The 26359-nt window shown below is 39.8% G+C and overlaps 1 protein-coding gene across 1 annotated transcript in view; it reads right to left on the minus strand.

The window, feature by feature from the left end:
• Positions 1 to 26359, minus strand: part of LOC114039825 (speriolin-like) — a 28565-nt gene that overhangs the window by 393 nt on the left and 1813 nt on the right. Inside the window, exon 3 of the mRNA XM_027857707.1 lies at positions 3445 to 3770. Coding sequence (XP_027713508.1) covers positions 3445 to 3770 — 326 coding nt within the window. The remainder of the gene's footprint in view (positions 1 to 3444; positions 3771 to 26359) is intronic.

Consider the following 26359-nt stretch of genomic DNA (forward strand, 5'->3'; position numbering starts at 1 on the left):
ATGGAGCCCCGGACACGTTCTGTGCGGACACCTACGAGCATCGCGCTGTGCTTGGGTTGCAGTCCTAGCTTTATGACTGCTATGGGACCAAACAGCCCTTTAACCTAGAGTAGCGAAGGTGGATCCTCTGTGGATGAGGACTGCACCTGAGATACCATGGGCACAGCACATTCCCGCTATCAAAGTGGGCATCACTTCAGCCACTTAAGGGTCTGAGGGAGGTCTCTGGAGCCCTGGGGTAAAGAAACTTGCCCAGGGTCACACGGTGTATGTCATAGGAGGGCAGCACGTCTTCCCGTTTCAAAGGCTAGCTCTCTAGCCACTGTGCCAAGCAGCCTCTCTCCATCTTATTATTCCATCTGACAGGGGGCTAAGACTGGGATCGGTCTCTAACGCTGCCTCCTGGACAGCAGCAGGTAAAAGAAAACAGGAGAAAGGAGGAATAGGTGCTACCAGGGTGGATTGAGGAGAGGAAAAGAAACTAGTCGGGAACCTCTGCCAGTCCATGCCACGGGCAGATCTTTGTGTTTTGGGCCTGGGGCTGAAAGACTCTGATTTTGAAGGTACTTGCATTAGAGGTAGGTAGGGAGCAAACTGACTGGTACATCTTTTCAGTTTCAGAAAATTATGAAGCCTTGGGGTAGGTTTGTGGGTGTTACCAATTTATCTCTCCAGTTTATCAATTGTAATCTCATGCTGCTTATCGCCAAGGAAAAAAAGGGAAGAGGAACCGGTTAGGTCTGCAAAGGCCTCCAGTAACAGAATGCAACTCCACCTCAAAGTTAAATAACCAAGCCGGGTCAAGCCCACTTGTGGCTAGAGTTAGTTATTTACAAATCTGACCTCTGTTAACTTGCATTCTTTTCACAGACATTTATTGAGGTTTGCCATTCTGCACAACCCTAGGTTGGGAGCAGAAGGGGTCTTATAAATGAATGACAGTCCCTGACCTCAGGAAGCTTATAAGGACAGGGTAAGAAACACAACTATACAAACAGGTATGAGGGATAGCACACTGATGAGTAAGCAAATGACTGTGGAGGTTCAGACAGATCGTAACTGCCTGGAGGGATCTTATCTAGCTGAAGGGATCACCTCACAGAGATCTCATTCACTCACCTAGCTTCAATTATGACATTTGCAATTAGGCATTTATGCAAAGGACTCCCAAATTTTTTCAGCCCTGATCTCTAGACCTAAATTTCCAAATGCCTATTGAACATTTCCACTTAGATTTTCTGTATGCTGGCTCACCTCAAACTCAACAGGTACAAAACCAAACTCCCTCTTTATCCAGGTTGAAACCTTAGTGGTATTATCTGGGAATCCTCCCTTTCCCTCCCTTCACACATTCATTGTTTCCAAGCCTTGTTTATTTGGACTCTAGAATATCTTTTTCTTCTGTCCCCCTCTTTATTCCTACCTCCAGAATCCAGGTAAAGGCCCTTTTACTACCTGGTCAGTCTATTGCAATGTATGAAAGATTCCAGCACAAGCCTGCAGAAAAGGACCTGCTCTATTTGCTTTAGTCACTAAAGTGCCCAGGCCTGCTTTCTAAATAGGGGGTCAGCAGAAGGAGCTCACTCCATAGCAGTCAGGGGATGCTGTCATTAGTGATGCCTACCTTGTAGCCCACTGTAGCTCACAGAGCCACCTTGGTTTCAGTAAGGATTTTTATTGAGTGGGAAAAAATCAACTCAAAAATAGAAGTAAAGGGTGACTGAAAGTGTTTACAAAATATTTCTATCACATCCCCACCAATTAACTAATCTGTCTTAAAACAAGAGGTCCAGGCTGCTGTGATTCAGTGAGGCTCAAGTTGAGTCTGGATGGTTCCACTGCTTAATTCCATTCTAGCCCAGATCCAGAATATCCTTTAAGCTGAAATCTAAAACCCGGTGGGAGTGAGTCTATCTTCCCCTTCCCCTCAAGTGACACTACATCCCTGCTCTCAAGACTTTAGAAGGACGTTGGAGCACTCATCATTCTTTGTTTCCAATGAGTTCAAAGCGTAATACAGAACCTGTCAATCCAGAAGTCTCAGATGCCTTCTCCAGGTTGAGAAGTCAAACCTTTCAGGTCTAGTTTTTCAGCTCACTAATTTACTAAGCAATAGAAATATCTCACACTTTTATAACAGAGTATGTTTTTCAACTTGGTGAAATGGGTGTTATGAGGATTATTTTTCTCATTTCACAGATAAGGGAATTAAGGCTTAGGAAAAGTTGACTTTCCTCCAAATCACAGTTTGTGATGTTCAAAGCTGGAATTCAAATCTGTTCTTTCCACACCTGGCTCTTTTTTCATTACTTGTTACTTTTCATCCTATGTGACTTCCACTGAAGAAAAGAGGGAAAAAGAGAGACAGAGACAGATAAAAGAAAGAAAGAAAAGAGAGAAAGTGAAAGTTTTCCCAGAGAAAAGCAAAGCCCCAAGAGGACTTAATGCCTCTAAATTGAACTAACCATTCACCATTCCCTTCAATCAAGGGTGGGAGGGAAAGTCAATTCTTCAGCCTAGGAGGGTTTAGCTGATGTGGGATTAATGTTTGGATGGTATGGGAAAACAGAAAAATGAGAGAACAATTGAGTCACATTGCAGAGGTCTCATGGCTGATAAATCCTAGAGGATCATAAGGCCAGAGGTGAAAGAGACTTTAAGGACTGTCTAGATAATTTGTTACTTGGAACTTTCACTCATGACTATGTCTTGATGAATTCTCCAAAGGGCTGAATCTTTTCAGAAGCCAATTTGGGTCCTGATTCTTTTTGTCAAGCTTTCTTAGGTTCTGTTCTAGTTTGAAGAAGATGGGAGGAAGGGGGGACTAATCTAATTCTCAGCTCTAAGGTCTCCTTCCATCACATAGAAATGTGGGTCATGGGAGTGACTAAAGTAGGGGGCAATCATTTATTCTTAGAGAGCTGTGGAAGATGACAGGAACTATGAGCAGGAGAAAGGTGGAGAAGGGGATAGAGGGATTGTTTTATCAAGACATAAATACCCTGCTGACTCGCCCAAAGGCACACAAAAATTTCCTGTCTTCCCCATCCTACCAACAATGCCCCAAGTCTGGAGCTTCTTGAGGTTTAAGCTAGGCCTAAAACGGCACAAAAGGCAACTTTGGGAAAAGTACCATTTAGACACTGAAGTCAATCCCATTGTCAAACCCTGAGAGGGTGGTAAGAGATAGAGATGGATGGTAACTCTAGCAGTGCCCTCTTTACCTGCCTCTGATGAGAATTGGGTACCAAAAACCCAGGAATACTGAGTCCTTGCCTAGTAATTAATAGCTTTAATACCAAGCTTTGCTTGGTGGCTGGGGGAGCCTGGGGTGGGGAGGACCTTGCCCATGGTAACATGGCCATGCCCAGGGCCCAATAGGCAGTTCATCAGCATGAGGGTGGGGCTGGTGCCAGCACTTGGTGTTCAGCAGATCTCAGTCACCAGATGAACATAGGTTTGCCATCATCATGGGAGAGTTGGTTGAGGCAGGAGAGAAGAAGGAGGGCATCAGTGAGCACGCTTTGGGGCACCGTCTCTATGATCACCCGCTGGAGGAAGTCCATGGTGTAAGAGTCACCTTCAGAGGCTGCCAGCTCAGGCCGTTCCCTCAGGATGCCATAGGCATTAACCAATTGCTCCGTCAGCCCTGGGTGGACCCGCCCATTGTAGCCCAGGCTCTGCAGCCGATTCATGACACTCACGTAACGTTGAGTGAGCATCTGGCACAGCTCTTCATCCAACTTGTGATCTGAGGTGTTCAAGGAGGCCTGGGAGGGGGGAGAAGGGGAAGGTAAGGGGAAACTTCAGAGGGGTGGTGTCTGGAGGACCTGAGAGGGAAGAGGAAGAGGGAGGTCTGGGAGGAGAGAAAGGAATGGTAAGTTAGGGAAGTCTGAGGGGAGGGGAAAATCAGGGAGGCCTAAGGGAAAAAGAGAGGGGACAAGGAAATCTGAGGAAAGAAAGGGCTTGGGTTAGCCTGGTAGTGGGGAGAAGAGGAGGTTTCAGGGTGACTTGGATGAGGGGAAGAGGGTCAGGAGCAAGAAAATGCTAAGGACACATTTCTGTGTCTCAGTTCATTAGGTCTGACAGGAGAGGCCTGTGGGAACAGGGAAGGCTGAGAGATTAGAATCGACTACGGCAGAAGGAGTGTTAGAGCTGGGTGTCCCCTCAACTGGAAAAGTGGAGAATTCGACTTGAAGGAAGCATAGATAAAATAGGAAAGCTTTAGAAAGATCAATAAAAGCCCACTGACTTTAACCCCCTAGGTTTCCCCACTCAGGTGAGGTGACAAACTTTTTTTTTCCTCCTGCCCCTCTGAGTTGGAAAACATGGAGACAGTATAGTGGGAGAAGAGGGCCAAGAGCCCCGCTTTAGGGGGTCAGGTGAGGAAGGCCCTCCTGTTTAGTGCTGTGACCTAGAGGAAGATCCGTAAAGGAAACTATGGAAGTGGAGGAGGCTATGAGGCAAATTGCAATTCTGAACCTGATTCGAATGGTTTAGGAGCTGCTAGAGTAGAAATGATGGGGAGCTTTGGGGGGGAATATGAGCACTCCATAAAGTATGTTATTTATGTAGCAGATAAAGCCAGTCCTAGTCTGAGGTCCATCTTAGATTTTGGGATAGTGAATTTCCAGAAATTCAAAGAAAGGATAGGGAGGATCCTGCGGCCTAAAATTCTACAGGAGAAGTCAGCCCAGAAGAGTTAGGATGCCCTTAAGAATGAAATTCTGGTAACATAAAGGATTGTGATGAGGAAGGGAAGGGGAAGCGATTTAAGCAGACCAGTGTAGATACACAAGAAACTGACGGACTCCTTAGGTTTCTAAAAGATTTGTGCAGCGGATGGGAGTAAGGAGAGCTAAAGAACTAAGGAACAAAGCCGGATGGTGGCATGAGAAGAGTGTCAGGAATGTTTACATTCAGAATAAGTAGAGACAGTGATGGAAGCTTAAGACAACGAGCAGGATTTTTAAATATTTCATTTGTTTTCTAGTTAGGTTAGGGGCAAGAGCTTCCATGATGAAATAAATAATAAGGACCCTGGTTCTGGATTGATGGAATTACAATGATAGTTCAGGGGGAGAAGGGAGAACTATTCAATTCAACTTTCTCTTTTCCCTACCAAAAAAGAATGATCTTTGGATTGGGAAGGATAAAACAACAATGGTTAACAAGAGGGACATTAAAACCCAAGGTAAGAGAAGAGATGGTGAGAAAGCACCTAGTCACCCTCAATGAGTCTCGGGTACCAGGCTCAGATGAATAGACTGAAAGTTTTGGAAAGCCACCTTGATACATTTTCTCTCATTTGGGCCTTACAACAATTTTATGAAGTATGGGTATCAGCCCCATTTTGTGGATTAGAGGTTGAATGACTTGCCCCTCATCACACAATGTGTAGCTGTCAGAGGCATGAGTCAAATGAGCTGGCTGCTGAGATTCTTTTCAAAGCTAGAATTCTGTGATTCTATGAGTGCTAATAGAGTAATGAAAGATCTGTTGTAAGACTGCTGAGTCACTGTTTGTAAACTCTGAAAAAATTCTGGAGAAAGGGAGAGGTGCCATGGGACTGGGAAGTAACAAATGTACCAATTAGTGAAAAAGATATTCTGTCTAGTGTCCAAAGATCTTGACTTCAGTTCCTGGCAAAGTTCTAGAATGCATCATCAAAGACGTGATTTGTGACCGTTTAGAAAGAGATTATTGCTAAAGTCTAGGGTAGCTTCTTCGAGAACGAATCATGACAGACTAACCATTTCCTTTTCCAATTAAGTTACTTGACTTGATCAGAGGAATACCATCGATGTAGCATACATGCTTCAGTAAGATGTCTAATAAAGTCTTTCATGTCTTTATAGATGAGATGGAGAGATATAGGCCAGATGATGGTACTGTCAAGTGGCTAGAAAAATGGTTAAATAAGCAGAACCAGTGTTTCCTCTACAAGGTCCTACTTCAATGTTTCATTATGGTTTTGAGATGATTCTAAATTTTTGAAGTCTATGCCAATAGAGGGTAAGCTCTGGAAGTTCCTACCATGGTGTAAAGGTTTTGAGGATGGTTCTGGCAACAGACCATGCCTACTTTCTGAGGACTAGCTTAGCTAAGTATGGAGAGACTCATGAACTTTTTGGCTATGAGAACCCACAAAACAAAGAAAAATACAAAATGATCACCCACAGTCCTGTGAGCATCTTTTAACATGGCAGTGTAGGAGAAAAGAGGATGCCAAGAATTAGTTTTATGACAATGTGCAAACATTAACTCATCCGTTGGTACATTACACGTAAGCTCCTCGTCCATTGACCAACAGGTGGAAATATTATAGGAGGAACCGAATTGTCAGTCTTGATATTCTCATTATCATTGAAACCTGAAGATGAAGGGAAGGGACAGGTGAAAAAGTATGGCTCACAGGTTCTCTTTAGAAAAGTGAATAAAGAAGTTGGTGGAGTTAGCTTTATTGTATGTGTCAAGGCAAGGAGAAACATATTAAAATGGGACATTTGGTCACCTTGTATTACAGTGCTTATAAAAAGTATGTGCAAAAAAGACCTTTGTGAAAATAATTGCAGCTCATATGCCAACATGGGCTGCAGAGAAGGAGAGAAAGAAATTCCAGGAAGAACTTGATAAAAACCCTCCAAATTAAATTAGCAAAGGCTTGAAAATAGGTGAATTCAAAGAAAGGTCAACATAGGGGAAGATAGTCAACCCTCCTCCCCAAAAAAACCCCAAACAAAACCAAAAAACCCCCAAGCAAACAGCTGATGATATGGTTCAGTATTAAGGAATGAGAAAGGCCAAAAAGTTGGTACAGATGACAACAAAGACATATCTGTAGACCCAGAAAACCATCCTGGAGAAAAGAAAGTGCTAGATAAGGAGACTATAATTAACAAAATAAAAAACTGATAAAGTTTCAAGATTGGAAATGATTCATTATTGCCATAACAGTCATTATTACTGTTGAGGTCAGATTTGGGAGACCTGTTCGGGAGTGAAAGAATTCACTTAGATGTTCTCTTTAGCCAGCAGAAGCTTTATTAAAAGTAAAAGCACACAGACCTATAGCAACAAGGCTAATTAAGGTGACTAGTATTTGGGGGAGCTAGGCTTATATAGCAAAATTCTGGCAGAAAGTCATACAGCCTATAGGTATTCCAGATTAGGATGTAGTTTTATGGTGGTTCAAGATAAGAAGGTACAGGATAAGGAAGACAGGAGGAATTTTATGGGACAGGATAAGGGAGACAGAAGACATTTTATGGTACTAGATAAGGAAGAGTTTTATGGTGTTTCAGGATAAGAGGAAAAGGACTTTAGGATGCTCTCAAGTTACAGAATGAGGCCCCTCCTGAGAGGGTACTGGAAAAGCAGTGCTTAATATTCTCTTTAACCCCTGGGATACCATATGCTGTATCTATATCATTTACTAAATGAGCTGTCTGTGTATGGTTAGACCACTAGTTTGTTAGGTCACAGATTAAAATAAATACAAAATTAAAAGAATAAAAAATGATGAGATATAACTTGTGAGTAAAACAATTCCAATCTGACCATTTTTTTTTTTTTAGGCAATTGGGGTTAAGTCACTTGTCCAGGGTCACACAGCTAGTAAGTGTCAAGTATTGGTTCTGAGGCTGGATTTGAACTCAGGTCCTCCTGACTTCAGGGCTGGTGCTCTATCCACTGCACCACCTAGCTGCTCCCCAATCTGACCTATTTAAACAAGTTACTGATGCCAAAAAAATGGGAAATGAATAGAGAAAAGAGCTTTGAAACAGATTATAACAATTTCTTGCAAAAACTTAACCAATGCAAATAAATCGCCACAAAATGGGACCAAAACAGTCTAGAGATGGCCTCACTCAGTGATTATTTTATCTCCTTGATAACCATAGAAATATGGTGGTCAAAGCAATGTGGTTAAGAATATAAACTCATTTGTACAATCTTACATGAACATTAGGAGCTGTATTGCCTCATAAAGGAGAGGAGCAGCAGAAGAAAAAGCAAATTTAAAGAAAGCTTGACAAAAAAGCCAATTAAACTAAGTCATTTCAAGGACATTTAAGGAAGATCAACAAAGAGATGAAAAATGGAGAAGATTTCCAAAGATTAAAAAAACAACAATCTCTTTTATCAAGGACAATAGAGTTCCCAAAGTTTGAACATCACTGTCTCAGATATTCCCATTTGTAAAGGCCAATGTCGTAATTTCATTAAATTCCAGAACGTTGTAGAGCTTCCTAAGTGAGATCCAGGATTCAAGAGTCTTATTTATTCACATGGGAAAACCCAAGTGTATTGATCAATCAAAAATAGCAAGCTGTTATTAAGAGCCTACTAGCTATCATCCTATGTCTTCTCTCTTTTTGTGACTAATTTCAATTGAACAAACTATCAATAATTAGCGCCTCTTCTCTTCTTCTAAACCCTTTGCAGTCTGGCTTCTGAGACTACTCTGAACTGTTCTGAAATTACACTGAGACTCCTCTCTCCAAAGTTACCAATGATTTCTTAATTGCCAAATATGATGGCCTTTTCTTAATCTTCATTCTACTTGATCTCTCTGCAGCAGCCTTTGATGCTACTCTCTTTTGGATACCTGCTCCTTTCTAGGTTTTCATGACACTGATCTTTCCTGGTTCTCTTTGTACCTATATGACTGGTCGTTCTCATTTTCCTTTGCTGGACCTTTCTCAAGGTCCTGCCAATTAACCTTGTCCCCCAGAGCTCCATCTTCTTCCTCTATATTACTTCACTTTAAGATCTCACTAGTTCCTATGGCTTTCATTATCATCTCTATGTGGATGAATCTCAGATTTATTTATCTAGCTCTAATCTCCCTCTTGACATCATCTCATATTACCAACTGTCTATTAGATGTCTCAAACTGGATGTCACAAAGATATCTCAAACTCAAAAGGTTCAAGACAATGGAGAGGTATGTGATGGGCATGAACTTCTTTGTTTTGGGTTTTCAGGGGTCCAAGATGTTGGAATTAATGAATAATGTTTTCAAGAAGGGAAAATTGGAATGTATTTTTGAAGAAGGATGTTAATGACATAACGAGTTTGTGGAGAAAGCTAGAAATGGATGGAGATGAAATAGATTCCTGGGTGAAAGCAGGACAGAGTAGGTATTTTCATGTGGGACCTTGCATTAGGTATAGTGATAGTTTGGGTGGGCCTTCAAGGTTGGACAAGTAGTAGTACCTTAGAACAAAAGAAAAATCTTGGATATCAATTTTATAATGAAAACAGAACTTAGAAGACAAGACTTAGGAGAACAAGGAGAATTGTGGAAAACTATAGATGTGCTCTTTAGAGATTCAGGAAAATGAGCATTCCAACTAGGTGAGTAAGTAGACTGAGGTGCTATGGTGGTTTTCCAGCCCTGGGATCTTGGTTTTGGTGGGGTATAGAATTGCCTTGATCTTAGCCCAGTAGTGGTTAAAATAAAATCAATATTAGCCTTACAACACAAAACAAGATTATAAAAACTCATTCACATAACATTTTAAGGATTACAAAACACTTTTCTTATAATAATCTTGGTGATAGGTATTTCAAACACTATTATTCCTATTTTTACAGATGAGGAAATTGAGGCTTGAGAGTTACTCAGAGACAGGATTCAAATGTAAATCATCTGATTTCTACTCCAGCACTCTTTCTACTACACCACATTGCCTGTACATGCGTCCTAAGACACAGACCTTCTATAGCTGTGTGCTGCAATAAGAAGACTCTTTTTTCCCATAAAGGAATGCACCAGCAACCCATTACTCTTCTGAAACTTCAGAGAAAAAAATACATAAAAATCAATTAAGTTAAAATGAATTGTACAGGAATTAATTTTCTAACACATTGAGAATCCGTGAATGGATCTGTGATCTATGCTGATGTAGGTATTCCATCCACTGGTTGCATGTAGTTCTTGCAATGTAGTTATTCTTTCTCTTACTCATTCACATTCTCCCATGAATCCACTAGGCATCTACCCAAAGCACTAGAAGCTTTCTAAACCCTTAAACATTGGTGCAGCACTGGGGTTGTTCATATATCTGTTAACCATGTTATATGACTAGCCCACCTTTTTTTCCTTATCTTTTTATATTTCCTTGTTCCGTTATATGCAAATCATCATTGCTATGTACTATACTCTATTTTCTCCTCAGCAAGTCTTCTCTACTACCCTTTGGGTCACCTGGAATTTTGATTCTGTGGAGACTATGATGTTCCATGATTCTTAGTCATACAACATCGTGGGTAGGATTCTGGTTTCAAAAAGATGAATTTTTGTGACAAGAAATAACTTGGAATCATTTACAGTACTGTGCAGTTACCCAAATATAGTCAAACCCTTTGCCTTCCTTCTTTTCAATTCCAGACCCAACTCATTGTCCATCTTCTATGTCAGTGTCTATAGATCTGATGTAAGTGCTAATGGATTAAATCAATGGGCTGTTTATGCATGGCATAATCTGAACAGCATAATATACATTCATAATTCACTTGATTTTTTTCTGTACAGATTACTAGACCTCTCTGGTGGATGACTATCTCATTGATATTTGTGGTTATCGTTGCATTTGATATGTTACTTCAAATAGGAGTACCTGGAGGATTTTTACCATTCATCTTCCATTTGGACCCTAAAAGGGACATCCCCCAGGATATTGGCAAACACCTCTGATGGTATGTCTCCCTGTTTTATAATTCATTTGATGTTGGTAATCAGGGAATTATTCAATGATTTTACTCTTATCATTCCATTAATCAAGGAATCTTGTGTAATTTTTAACATATGAATGGGAGATAACTTGTTGGAAGAAAGCCTTAGAGACTTCTTAGTTCTACTGAATCAGATTTTTTTTTTGGTAATCAACACATATTGGATCTCATATCCTTTATGCTGTTCATTCAGTTATGTGACTGTTAAGAAATAGTCTGCTGTAGAAAATCAACTGATTGTCCACAGTTTCTCCTTGAAAAGTCACATAAAGAAATTTGTGGGGGTTAGTTTCATTCTGTGCTGATAAGGTAATCAGATGCATCATTTCATGCTTTTTAAATGTTTTTTTTCCATGCTTTTTTTGGTTAGCTTACTTCGCAGTGCTTATGATGAGTAAAAGAACATTAATAAGATGATGACAGATTATATACCAACATCCATTGAGGACAAAAAGTAGAATAACTATGTAAGGAACAGGATATCATATGAAATAGGGGATTCCAGATGAGTCACATCTTGAGTGGGCTGGGTCCTGAAAGTTGCTCCTTCTTCATCGATGATGGCTCGGTGTAAAACCTGGCATGGACTTAACTCCCAGGCTTTCAGGACCTCGGTGACTCTCTCTCTTTTGAAATTCTCATGGTCATAGCCTTCAACTAAAGCTACAGAGCAAATATACAGGCAAAGATTGGAGGCCTATATTTCCAAGCTGTGGAAGGGGAGGGCCTCAGGGGCCTGCCTCTCATCAGATGCTGTCATCCAGAAAAAAGTCACATGGAGAGAAGAGTCAAACCAAGAGAAGGTGATGTTGCATTTTAAATGCACCACCAGCCAAGTGAAAGCACATGGTTAGTAAACTAAGACAGTTATAGAAGGTCTAAACATGCTCCAAAATGCCTTCAAGGAGCTTCCATTAACCATAACGACTGTCTCGGAAGCAAGCTCACAGCCTCTTTCATAGGGGGAACTGCATCATTATCACTAGGCATGCTTGTAAGGCCTGAGTTTAGTGGCCGGCTTCACCTTTGTTGTTAATGTTGTTCACTCTTCACGATCCCGTTTGGGATTTTCTTGGCAAAGATACTGAAGTGGTTTGCCATTTCCTTCTCCAGCTCATTTTATAGATGAGGAAACTGAGGTCAACAGGGTTAAGTGATATGCCCAGGGTCACACAGCTAGTAAGTGTCTATGGCCAGATTTGAATTTAGGAAGATGGGTTTTCCTTACTCCAGGCCTCCTACTCTATGCACTATGGCGCCATCTAGCTGTCCCAGTTCTCCCTTACATACAGGAAGCTTAGATATTTAGCCACTCCATTTATAGATTAAAAAAAAAAAATGAAATCTCAGAGAATTAAGGTGATTTGTCTAATGTCACCTGATCCTCACAGTTGTTACTACTCTCTCCTCAAATTACCCTTTATTTACTTACATCTGCATATATATATTTATTTATATGTATGTATTAATCTCCCCAGCTCCTAAAGGGCAGGGACTATGATTCACACAGAGTAGACATTTAATAAATATCTGTTGAGTTCAGTTAGGTTTTAGAGGATGGGTAAAAATATTCAACATGCAAAGAAACGTCACCATGAAACACTGATCTCCCATCATCCTCTCTGCAATATTTTGCAAATGTACTCAACCAATTTTGTCTTTCACTGCCACGTGTTTTCTTGTTGTTCAGATTAAGTGTTTGTGGGCTGAGATAGTTTCTGGCTTCTTTTGACCTCTTCACTACAGCACCTTATAAAATAGGAAAAAAGTCTGGGGGGGGCGGGGAACAAGCCTGCCAATTGCCTTCATCCAGCTCCAGTCTCCTTTTACCAGGTTGTTTAGGTAAACTCCACAGTTTGATCTGCCCTGGTCCATAGCCTAATACAACTTATACCATAAACCATGGCAAGTGACAATCTAAACAGGATTAATGGGAAGAATTTAGCTACTTTCATGCTCTGCCACTGGCAGTTCCATCCTCCATGTCTTATTAGAACTCAAATTCCACTCTTGTGATCCTGGCTGTGATTAGGCAGTCTTGTCCTGGTCTCAGATCCGTCAGTACCATTTCCTCACAATCTCCTTGCCATGCTCTCTAATACCTCACCTCCCCTTCCCCATCCCTACCCCTACCCCCCTTTCCAACTCTGGCTCTTAGAAAAGTTATCTAATTACATACATTGTCATCATTTGCCAATCATCATTCCCTCTGACTTCCTTATCCAAAATGATCCTCGCTCTTCTCTGGCCTCATCTCTCTGTTTTTTTTTCCCCCCTATTAAATGTAAACCCTTTAAGGGCAAGGGTTGGCTGTCTTATTTGTATTCCCGATACCAAACATTTTTTTCCCCTGACTTGCAGTTTTCTCCTTTCCAGGACAGAGTTGTAGTGAGATTCCATCAGAAGCTTGTGACCAAAAGCAGAAACAACCAGCCTGGTTATCTGTCTAGGTACCTTGAATGAAGATGTCCTTCTACAAATTGTACCATCATGTTAGAAAATTGTTCATACCTCCCAGAAAGAAACTAATCGTAACCTTATACTTGATAATGAGAAACTCCTGGGATTAGTTACTCCTGTCTTCTATGGAGAAAGGCATGGACCAAACTCATAAAATTTGCAGACAAAAAACATAAATCTGAGAGGAACAGCTAATATATTAGATGTCATAGCTTTAAACTTGGGTTCTAAAAAAACTAATTTCACAAGTAGAAAATAAGAACACTGTGTCTACAGAGCAATTCATTGGAAAAGATCTGGGGAGGTGAGTAGATTTCATACTCAATTTAAAACAACAGTATGATGTGATAGCCAAAAAAGTCAATGCAGTCTTAGGCTAGATTACGTAGATATAATTTTTTTAAATGATGGGGAAATTTGGAAGCTGCTAAGTGAAAAATGAGGCTTCCACAGGGTTTACCAGCAGGATAGTCTATCTGTCTCAAAAGGCAGCATTTAACTCCATTAAAGGTAAAGTTTAACTTCATGTAGAGGTGCAGTGTTCAGGATTAGGGCACTGATAATCCTACTGTATTCTGCCTTTGCCAGACCACATTGGGAATACTAGGGCTGGTTTGGAAAACCACATGTTAAAAATACAATAGTGTGTTCAGAGGAGGACAAAAACAGCATAGTTAAGGGCCTTGGAGGTATCATATAGAAGGATCAGTTAAAGGAACTGGGAATATTCAACTCGAGAAGATGATTTAGGGGAGGTATATAAGCATTTTCCAAATATTTGAAGTGCTGTCAAGGAATCAGATTTGCTCGGCTTGGCCTCAGAAGAATGAATTTCCTTTTTTTTTTTAAGGCAATTGGGGTAAAGTGACTTGCCCAGGGTCACACAGCTAGTAAGTGTCAAGTGTGGTCTGAGGCCGAAGAATGAATTTTTTTTTTTTTATTTTAAAAAATTTTTTTAGGTGAAGAATGAATTTCTTTAAAAACTCTGGGTACAAGTTGCAAAGAGGAAGATTTGGGCTTGATATGAGGAAAAACTTCTCTTACAACTAATGCTCTCTCACAGTGAAATTGGCTGTCCTGAAAGGCAGTGGGTTTTCCCTTTTATTAGAGATCTTTCAGTAAAGGCTAGAAAGTTTCTTGAGTTATGTCATAGAGGGAGCCCTAATTCAGGAATGGGTGGGACTAGATGATCTCTGAGCTCCTTTCCAACTCGGATATTCTGTGATTCTTCCACAACGTCCCTTAGTAGAGAGCAGTGGTGATAATGAATCTATCATGTTTGAACTCTACCATCCCATTACTGGGACCCCACAGGACTGAGAGGGGCATAGGATTTCATATGCTGCCATTCACCCAGGAACGTTTCCTATACAACTCTTGTGCTGAAGTGATGGCTGAGGAGGTGAGAGACAGATTGCAATTTCTATGAGTGTAGGCAGTTCTTGGGGGCTTCAGGACGTAAACTGCTATTAGATCTAGAAGAGTGGTAGACATTGATTCAGCCTGGATGTGGAAAGTGCGAAGAGGAGTTAGTCATTGTCATAATCTGAGTGTTTAAGTGTAAGAGTAGTGAGTAAATGAGTATAAGGAGCAATGGTACATCACAGCACTGGCCTTGGGTCTCTTTCCCCTATACCATAATCGTAGTTTATAGGTCTGTGTTTAAGGTTGTTTGTCTTGGTTAGAGCTTGTAGTTTGGTTGCTAGTACTCCCACAAAGCTGGTACCAGGGTAAGAATGCAGGGATGAAAATAACAACATCATATTTGACAAAGTCTGTTTTATCTGAATCATGCTTACAGCTGAGCTTGTCTCCGGTTTCTGTACTTCAAAAAAGGTGCCTAGGGGCATCAGGTAACAGAATATCTGCTATCCTAGTATTATATGAGGATATAGCAATTGGCATTTGTGAAGACAAAGTAGGGAAGATCAAGTGACATCGGCAAACTATGTTACGTACACAGGTAAGACAATTTTAAAGTAACCAGGGAATTCATTTTTCAAGATATTTAAAAGAGATTCTAAAAGAATGGAAAAATCAAGGATATTGGTTCAATTTAAAAAAGGCCACTGTGTATGGCAGCAACTAGGTATAGACCAACATCTTATACCATATACCAAGATAAGGTCAAAAGGGGTACATGATTTAGGCGTAAAGGGTGATACCAAAAGCAAATTAGGGGAACCTGGAACAGTTTAATTGTCAGATCTATGGATAAGGGAAGAATTTAGAACTAAACAAGAGATAGAGAGCATCAGAAGGTGTAAAGTGCATGATTTTGATTATATTAGGGTGTCATGAATGGAAGAATCAAGGAAGTTCCTAGATAACAGACAATGAAACATACCCCTTTTTCTCATGGAAGAGAAGTGGTAGACCACAAGGATATAATACTGTATATACTGTCAGACACAGTCTCCATATTGGATGTTTTGCTTAATTGTTTTTCTTTGTCACAATGGAGGCTTCAATCTGGAGTGGAGAGCCAGGAACTGACTATGATGTAAAGACATTAGACATCAATAAAATTATGCTTTAACGAAGTGATAAATGGAAAAAAAAATGAAATGGGGACAGCATTTGACATTCTCCAGTCTTGTGGTGCCCCTCTCATTCACTATGACATTTTAACTACCTTTTAGCCACTATGACAGTGATAGGGATCTTATCTTTGAGGCAGTGAATAGAGGGCTGAGCCTGGAGTCAGAAAGACCTGAGTTCAAATCCAACCTCAGATACCTACTAGCTATGTCACCCTGAGCAAGTCACTTAACCTCTGATTGCTCTAGTTTTCTCATCTGTAAAATGGACCTACCTTTCAGACTCATTATGAGGTTCAAAATTTGCTGCTATTCGTCCTTCGTTTTCAAAGAGGAGCATGACATCAAGGAGGTGATGCCATGACTTGCAAATGAATTAAATTTAAGTGAGGGAGGGCTGTGCAAAGTCACCAGCCTCACTTTCACCTCATGAGCCATTTGGGTCAAGTGACCAGATAAAGATCAGGCAACTGGACATGGCCCAGGATGCAGTGGGGATCCTTTGGCCTTTTCAAGCTAGGGTCTTTAACAGGTCTCAGTTTGACTGAGGCAAAGCCTATTCAGTGAATAAGGTTTAATAAAAAATGAGGCAAAGAATGACCTCTTTAAAAACAATAGATTTGGGAGGAGAAGACCCACAGGGTTTCTGCCAAAACAGAATTATTTGGGCCCCAGATTGGCTCAGAATGAATGTAAATAACAATTGATGTTCAAATGAGATAACAATTGTAAAGCACTTAGCACAAGGACGCAGTAATCATTATATAAATGTTAGGTATTATTATTATTATCTGTCAGTTTTTTCCGGATCCTGGGATTTATAGTTTATGAGGTCCTAGGAACCTAGCAGCATAGAGTTGGAAGAGTCCTTAGAAGATATCTTGTTTAATGCCTTCATTTTAGAGATGGGGAAACTGAGATCCAATGAAGTTGAGTGATGTGCCCAAGGGTCATACTGAAACTCAGGTCCTCTGACTTTAAATATACCACTTTCCATTGTACTGGCTACTTTGCCTCTTTTGTTTTGGCTAGCAGCTTTATTGACCCTGACACTATTCTTACGGGATTATGATTCTTATAGGATTATGCCACTCTTTTATATGAATGAGTAGCTACCTTGCTTTCATTTTTGATATATATCTTTTACAAATCTAAGTGGGTAAGTTATTTTCTTATCATTCATAGCAGGATCCTCTTTAGTTTCCCCTTTTCTTCTTCATAATTGTTGGTATTTGTGTCATCAGAATTTTATTCTAGAATATTTCCAACAATTTGAGCTAATTTCCCTTGTAGAATTTTAGGTTGTTGCGTTCTGTCATTTTTCTTAACGAATTAAAATTTTGTCTCTCCCAAACCAGTGTTTACCTCAAATTCTATCCATCCTTCCTCTCTTCCATCACATATTTTTTTCTTTACAATTGACTGAGAGGTGTAGAAAATAAGGTCCTGCCATGTCTACTGCTTAGGGGTTCCTTAAAAAAAAAAAGACTTCAACAAACATTTGATTCAGTAAAAGAAAATACAATTTGGAAGCTCTCTCAAGCAAACATAAAAATTATACAAGACTCTACGACAGATTTAACTATAAAGATAACTTTATCCTACAAACTGCTGAGTATTGACACCATGTCAGCTATAAAGGGAGGAGACATGCTCACGTAAGGTATTCTCCAGTGACATGCAAGATATCCTGCACAGAGTCAAAACAAAAAAAGATTCCCTATTCATGGTAAGGTTATCCAAATATTCCTATTTGGAGACGACAAAGAGTTATGTAAGTACATGTTATTACTGCTGATTACTTTAAATCCCAGATTACTACAAAGCCTATTCAGTGAAATCCAGGGCAATGTCAAAGAGATCGATCCAAAGAGTCACACTGAAAGATAATGCCCAGACTGTAATAAGTAGCTGAATGGACAGATAGCTTCTCTATCTATCTATGGACAAGTTCTACTCCCAGATTTGAGTAAGTGGAGGAAATCATACTGGATAAGAAACCTTATAGTAATTTCAATGATCTCAAAGAACTCATTTTTACAAAAGTTCATCTCTTTAGCACATTATTCTTTCAGTGATGCTATAGAACTACATACAAATTTTAGAACATCATGATTTCTGAAGAAGCAAAAATAACCCCAAAAGCTATGGGAACACTTTTAGTCGGTGTTCTTGCTGTGGATCACCCAGGATTGGTAGTCTCCTTTACTACAAGACCTTTCTGGACACTAATGCCATTCATCTCTTGTGTTGTTGTTTAGTCATGTTTGACTTTGTGACCCCATTTAGGGTTTTCTTGGCAAAGATATTGGAGTGGTTTGCCATTTTCTTCCTTAGCTCATTTTGCAGATGAGAAAACTGAGCAAACAGGATTATGAGACTTGCTCCGGGTCACACAGCTATAAGTGTTGGAGGTCAGATTTGATCTCAGGATAAGGAGTCTTCCTTTACTGCACTGTCCCATCTAGTTGCCTTTCATCTTTTGTACCTGAACCCAGTCATTTGAGTACACCAGTCAACTGGTCTATCTTTTGCCCTACAGTTAGCACACTCCCATTTCCCATTCTTTTAATTTCTACGGCTAGTTAGTGCTACCATTTACCCAAATGGCAATCCTATTCTTCTTCAACTTCTCCCCATTTCTTTCTTATTACCTTCTTCAGATTTGCCGTTCTATCATGTCTTTGGAGATTCCACGAAGTTGTTAACATATTCCCTTTCATCCTGACACTCTTCCTTTTTATCTCCTCTAAGCTGTCACTCAAGGAAATTTGGATTCTTCTAGAAGAGACTTCATGCTGCGATGCCCTCTCCAGTATTGGCCACTCTTTTTCTCATATCACTTGCCATATTGGGCCAAGAGGAGAAGCCAGCATATTCCTTGCTCCCTTATTGCCATTTCCAGACCCTCTCTCCGCCACAATCTTTTAGCAATCTCTATTCCTTCTAGGTTCACCTTGTCCAAATCCAACTTGATGTTACCTATCAGCTCTAGGTTACTCTTCATTTCCCAAGGAATTCAGAACCTAACGCACAGGCTTCTTCTCTACCTTGACCCCTTCCTAAGTCCTAAGGGAGTTCAACATTATGGTAGATGTCTCATTGTACACCTTGACCTTCCCCATAGTTAATCAGCTTCTTCTACTCCTATAGCTTACATCTCCATTCTGACTCAAACGCTTGGTACAGGGGTGGTCATATTTTAGAGCTCCACCTCAGCCACTTAGTATAGGGGTAGTCATATTTTAGAGCTCACCACCTCCCTCAAATTTTCCGTGATCCTGAGCTTGACATCCTCCTCTCTGATAATAATAATAATAATAGCTAGCATTTTTTGCTCGTCTTTCATTTTCAAAGAAGACCAATGACATCATGGGATGATGTCTTGATTCACTTGTAAGTTGGATTTAAGTGAGGCAGAGTTGTACAAAGTTGTCAACCTCACTCTCTCTTCCAGAGTCATTGAAGTGCATGGCCCGGGACTCAGTGGATGACCTTGGCATCTTTGATGTCTGACTGAGCTCTAATTAAGCACTCTGTATTGCCTGCTTCAGCTGCCTTTGTGACCATTGGAACAAATTGTTCTCATCTGCCCATTCTGTCAGGGGAAGTCTTCACATGCTTGAGGAAGATGTCTGCCTAACTCACAGATGGATTTGAGGCCTACTGGCTACCTCAATCTGGGTTACCCTGTTTGCGGAGATGGTTTTGCCAGGGTGCGGCTGCTGTGTGTGCTGCAGCTTCTTGGAGCCATAGGTGAGAGTTGGGTGGCAGGTGGGCACCAAAGGCAGATGAGAAACCCTGAAAAAGGCTCAGCAGGCCCTCATACCAGAGGTGCTAGTCCTTCTTGAGAACTTCATACGTCAAGTTGATTGTTGTTGTTATTGAAAAATATACCTTTGTGTGTGAGGAGAGAGGGGGATAAGCATTAATATAGTACTACCTACTATGTGCCAGGTACTGTGCTAAGCACTTTACAAATATTATCTCTTTTGATCCTCGCAGCAACTCTGTAGGGTAGATAGGGTTGTTGTACCCATTTTACAGTTGAGGAAACTGAGGCAGGTAGAAGACTTGCCCAGGATCACATAGCTAATAAGTCTATGAGACTGGATTTGAATTTAGATCTTCCTGAATCCTGGCTCAATCTATCTTTATTTTAAAGTTTGTAAAGTTTACAAATATTATCTCATTTGACCTTTACAACAACCTTAGGAGGTAGGTACTATTATCCCCATTTACAGATGAGGAAACTGAAGCAGACAATGATTAAGTGACTTGACTGTGGTCACATAGCTAGTGTCTGAGGCAAGATCTGAAGTTGGGTCTTACTGACTCTAGGTCCAATGTTCTATCCACTACTTAGCTGCCTCTAATTATCTCCCTTTGTCTGACTCTTAAACTTATACTTTGTTTTCTCAGTGACTTCTAGTCCCTCCATACTTCTCTGTTCTCCCAGTTCAGTACGCATGTTTGGCCTCATTTGTTTTCTTTCAATCTTAATTCTTTAGTTAACCAGTTAACTAACCACTGGTCTCCATCCTAGAATCCTTTGCTCCCCTTTCCTTCCACTGTTCATTCTCTACCAACAATCAATGTTGGATCACCCCTTCTTGATTGCTACTCCCAAAATTCTGGAGCAACAAGACTGTACCACAAAAATTAAAACTATCTATAGTCATATAAAAATGCTCTAAATCACTATTGATTAGAGAAATGCAAATCAAAATGACTCTGAGGTACCACATCACACCTATCAGATTAGACAATATGACAAAACAGGATAATGATAAATGTTGGAGAAGATGTGGGAAAATTGGAACACTAATGCATTATTGGTGGAGTTGTGAACTGATCCAGTCATTCTGGAGAGCAATTTGGAGCTATGCCCAAAGGACTATAAAATTGTGCATATCCTTCGACCCAGCAATACCACTTCTAGGGCTATATCCCAAAGAGATTATACAAATGGGAAAAGGACCCACATATGCAAAAATATTTATAACAGTTCTTTTTGTGATAGCCAAGAAATGAAAACTGAGGGGACGCCCATCAATTGGGGAATGACTGAACAAGTTGTGGTATATGAATGTAATAGAAAATTATTGTGCTATAAGAAATGATGAGCAAGAAGACTTCAGAAAAACCTAGAAAGACTTATATGAACTGATGCTGAGTGAAGTGAGCAGAACCAGGAGAACATTGCACACAGTAACAGCCATATTGTGCGATGACTGACTTTGATAGACAACTCTTCTCAGCAACGCAAGGATCTAAGACAACTCCCAAAGACTCAAGATGGAAAATGCTATCCACATCCTGAGAAAAAACTATGGAGTCTGAATGCAGATGGAAGCATACTATTTGCTCTCCTTCTCTTTTGTTGTTTTGTTTTATTTATTCTTTCTTGTGGTTCCTCCCATTAGTTCTAATTCTTCTAACATCATGACTAATGTGAAAATATGCTTAATATTAAAAAAAAGACTATACCACAAAACACAATTGTGTCATCCAAGTTCAACTGGACTATTATTGTGGCATGACAATCCTTTTATTTTCCCTGACTGGCTTTCTATCACACTTCTTGATGTGGCTGTTCCAAATCTTCTGCCAAATCTAGCCCTACTCCTATGCCTAGAACTAACCTTTTCCCTAAACTTTAATTCCACACCTCTAACAATCTTCTGGATCTCTCTATTGAGATGTCATATCCGTACCTTAAGCCCAAGAAGTTCAAAATTGATTTCAATAACTCAAACAACAAGCATTTATTAAGCACCTACTGTGTTGCAGATACTGGGGGATACAAAGATAAAGATAAAACCATCTTTGCTCTCAAGGAGTATGGTCTATTTAAAGGATGCAACATATATATACATATATGTATATACATATTATATATGTATAAGTAGAATGTACACAAAATAAATATCATGCAAATTTGGTAGGAAGGGTACTAGGAGTTAGGGAATCAATACAGGCTTCATCATCTTTCCCCCAATAAACAGGTACAAACTTTGTGATCCCTGTGGAGTGCAATATGACCCTCCCAATTACCCAGGTCTGTAACCTGGGAGCCACCTCTGCTTCTCTTTCTGACTCCTACATCTATCAGTTTCCAAGTCCTTCCAAATCTACCTCTGCAACATTTCTTATATCTATTCCCTTCACTAAGTTTTATGGTTACCACTCTAGTTTATTCTGGCATAGAGCCTCCTAACCAGTCTGACACCTGCTCCTCCCTTTTCCAATATGTCCTTCATACAACTGACAAAAACAGCCTTCTGCTACAATGCTGACCATGTCACACTCCTGGCTGGATTTAAAAGAGTGGTTATTAATATTTCAGTGTTAGCATGGGAAGTCTCCAGTGGGGTTCCCTAGGGATCTGGAGTTGGCCCCATATTGTTTAATAATTTCATCAATTTGAATTTGACTGCATATAACTGTGTTATAAGAAACAATAAATTTGAAGATAAGAAAATGTATAAACTGGTGCACAATGAAACAAACCAGACCAGGAAAACAATATATACAATGTCTGGAACAACACTAGCAATGACAACAAACATTGAATGCTTTAAATTATCATAACCAAATTTGCTCCCAAAAAAAGATAAAAAAATGTTCCTTTCTACCTTCTTTGCAAAGATGGAAGACTATGGGTATGTAATGTTGCATATGCTGTTAGACTCAATGTGTTGGTTAGTTTGGCTGAGCTGTTTTTTCTTCTTTTTTTGTTATAAGGAATGAATTAGTAAGTAGGGATAGAGAGCAGAATATATTAACAGATGAAGGTGATGTTAAAAAGCAAAAAATATCAATAAAAATTTAAAATAAAAAAACAAATTTTATCAATGACTTGGATATATTATAGATGGCTTTCTCCTCAGATGTGAAGATGACATAAGTCCAGGTAGGATAAATAACACAATATCAGCATCTAATAGGCTAGAGCATTGAGTTGAATCTATTAATATGGAATTCAATAGGGATAAATGTAAAATCTTACACTTGGGCACAAAAACCAATTTCTCAAGTACAAAATGGAAGAAAATAGTGGTCATTTTGAAAAAAGATTTTGGGATTTTAGTGGACAGCAAGCTCACTGAGTCATAGCGATTCAATGTGATAGCAGCCAAAAAGGTCAATGCAATCTTGGGCTGCCTTAGGAGAAGTATGACTTCCAGGAATAAAGAAGTGCTAGTTCTTGTCTACTCTGCTCTCATCAGACCTCACATGGAATACTGTGTTAATTTTGGGGTTCCATGGTTTAAGGAAGATATTGATGAGCTGGAGAATGTCAAGGTTTTATCAAATCTTACAAAAGAACATAAATGACCCATAAACAGTCAAAACAATTTCCTTTCCTTTTCCAGTGGGCCTTTACATTACCCAAGTACTATAGTACTTATAATATTATTTTGTGATCCTCTTGCAAGAGGAAAGAACTTGGGGTTGCCTAAGAAGCAAAGAACCCTCCTTTATGGTAAGCTCTACCTTTTTATTTTTTTGGAGGTAATTGGGATTAAGTGACTTGCTCGGGGACACACAGCTAGTAAGCATCTGAGGATTTGAACTCAGGACCTCCTGACTCCAGGGCTGGTGTTCTGTCCGCTATACCACCTATTTTCCCCAAACCCTACCTTTTTCAAGGAGCTTTACAATCCCTTAGACTTACAATGCACTATACTGGGTGGAGAGGACCCCAGTAAGGAGGATGAAGCTGGGGTGACTGGAGAGTCAATTCCCCTCTCCTGGAGCTATACATTCCACATGTATCACAATCTTACTGAAGGGCAAGATCCAGGTTTGCTCCTTCGTCATGGCTCTATGACAAGCTGCTCTTTAGGTTCTAGCTCCTGGCTTGATCTATGTCCTTGGCTTGATTTGTCCTCCATTACTCTGTCTCCACCTGGCATAATTTCTTCTTCTCCAGGGAACTGAGTCCTTATCTCCGTAAGTAGTCTTTTTCTCTACATTAGGGGTGTTGTGTAGTTAAAGTGTATGGACTTCATTAACAATGTGGTGTCCAGAGGCAATGTATACCCACAATAAGGTGATGTCATGCCTTGTCAGAGCTGATAAGGAATATCATGCCTTGTTCAGGAGAGAGAGGGAAAAGAGGGCCTTCCTTCCAAGAGGATATGTGGGCACACCTGCTACAAAAGTTTTATTAAAGAGACAGTTGATGAGCATGTAGAAAAGGGAAATAGTGATTGCTAAACACCAACATGACTTCTTCAAGAATAAGATATGCAAAACTAATCTTATTTTCTTCTTTTTTTTTTGACAGATTCACTAGACTGCCAGTTCAGAGAGATTCCATAGATAGAGTATATATGTTTTAGAAAGTCATCTGACAAAGCCTCATAACCTTGTGGAAAAGATGAAGAGATGTAGCTTGAATTCTAGTATAATTACTTAAATTAGGAACTGGCTGAATGACTGACCCCAAAGAATGATTAATGGATCTATGTCAACTTGCACAGATGTCTCCAGTGGAGTGCCAAATAATCTTGATTTTGATCCTGTCCAAAGAATCTATGACTTGAGTAAAATCTTAAATAGCATCCTTTTTAAATTTCTCAGTGACACAAAGACAGAAAGGAAAGCTAACAGTTTAGATGATATAGTTAGCATATAAAAAGAGCTTAACAGTTTAAAAGAATGGACTGCCTCTAAGTAAGTGAAATTTTAAAGAGATCAATGTAAAGTTTTATACCAGGGTTCAAAGGTCAGTTGAATAAATGTAGGATAGAGCACATGTGCCTTGAAAGTTTATGTGACAAAAGTTATAGAGGTTTTAATCAACTACAAATTCACTATGAGTCAACAATTTAATATGGCAGCTATAAAAAGCTAATGCAGTCTTAGGCCAGGTTAGTAGAGGTATAGTATTCAGAACAAGGGAGCTGAAAGTATGGTTGCATTCTGCCTTAGCCAGACCACATCTGGAATATAGTGCTTAGTTATAGGTGCTACATCTTACAAAGATTATTGATAAATTAGGGCTCATCCATACAAGAGGGACCAGGATGATGAGAGAACAGGAGACTATATTTTAGGAGGATCATTAAAAGGAACTGAGGATAATTAGCTTAGAGGGAAAAAAAGTTAAGGAGGACCCAAATTAGTTGTCTTCAAATTATTTGAAGGACTGTCATGTAGAAGAGAGATTAGGTTTACCCTACTTAGTCCCAGAAGGTAGAATTTAGAATACGGATAGAAGTTGTAGAGAGGCATATTTAGACTTGATATAGGGAAAAACTTCCTATCAATTAGACCTCCAAAAGTAGAACTGATCATCTATGGCTGTTCTGGGCTCCTGGTCACTGTAGAGCTTCAAGTGGTTGCTGGTTGTTACTTGTTGGGATTAAAGGAGATTCCTGTTTAGGTACAGATTGTTCCCAATTCTGAGATTCTGTCATTTTGTACATAATGTTTGAACACTATGAAAAATGTTCATTCCAAGCTACAGATATAGTTATAGGAGCTACAGGAGCTCCATGTGGCTATAAAACATAGTCCTGGAAATATACACATTTGACAGTTTCTCTTGGTGCTACTTAAGACTTTTCGTTCACAGACCTTCAGGGAAGATGTTAAAGAATTAACATTTTCTATTTTAAATTGGGAGGGAGAACTTGTAAGGTTAATGTCTCAAGTAATATTAATTTGTGAAGCAAAGGGGCAATTAAAGGATTTTGAGGGGAAAGGACTTCTTACTATAATACAAATGATTCTTAATTCAATTCTTTCCTCATCAAATAATGTAATGTCAGAGTTGAGAGACAAAATGGAAGAAGATGCAGAGAATCCCTTCTTCCAGCAGAGGGAGAGGGGATGAGCACCAGACCCTTATTTTTTTTATTTTATTTTTTTAGGCAATTGGGGTTAAGTGACTTGCCCAGGGTCACATAGCTAGTAAGTGTTTCAAGTGTCTGGTCTGAGGCCGGATTGGAACTCAAGTCCTCCTGACTTCAGGGCTGGAGCTCTATCCACTGCACCACCTAGCTGCCCCTAGACTGATTTTTTAAAATGGCATTTGATAGCTGAGCTAGAAAATGAGAATAAATAAGTGTCGAGATAGAGAATCAAGAAAGAAAATTACATTCTGGATTAGTCCATAATATGAAGATAAGAACAGCTTTTCTATGACATGTTGATAACTCTGTAGCTTCCCCTTTGCTCCTCTAGATTGTTTACTGGGAACTGATAACTTTGCAAGGTCTGTGAATGTACTCCATCAACAGGACAGCAGGGAATAAATTGGCAATGAGCTTGATCCACAATGGGCCAGAGAAGAGAGGAATGCTCACATTTCTTTAATGTTTTAATTTACAAAAATGCTGCTTTCCTTTCAACAAGCTAGTGGTGATTACAAAAGATACTGAGAGATAGACCAGTATCTGAAGTACAAGAGAAAAAAAAGAAATAATAAGCTAACCTGGGACCAGAAAAATCTGAGGAGTGTTAAAGTTCCTGTTGTTAGGGCCCTGATCCACTTTCATAGTGTTAATACAAGAAAGTGACAGGGTGAATCAGACCCAGCCCCTTGGATGTTCAGATTCCCGTCTTTCTTCCTGAGATAGCAGCCCTATATGAGGATACTG

Source organism: Vombatus ursinus, unplaced genomic scaffold (assembly GCF_900497805.2).
Source record: "Vombatus ursinus unplaced genomic scaffold, bare-nosed wombat genome assembly UNPS02012319.1, whole genome shotgun sequence".
NCBI lineage: Eukaryota > Metazoa > Chordata > Mammalia > Diprotodontia > Vombatidae > Vombatus > Vombatus ursinus.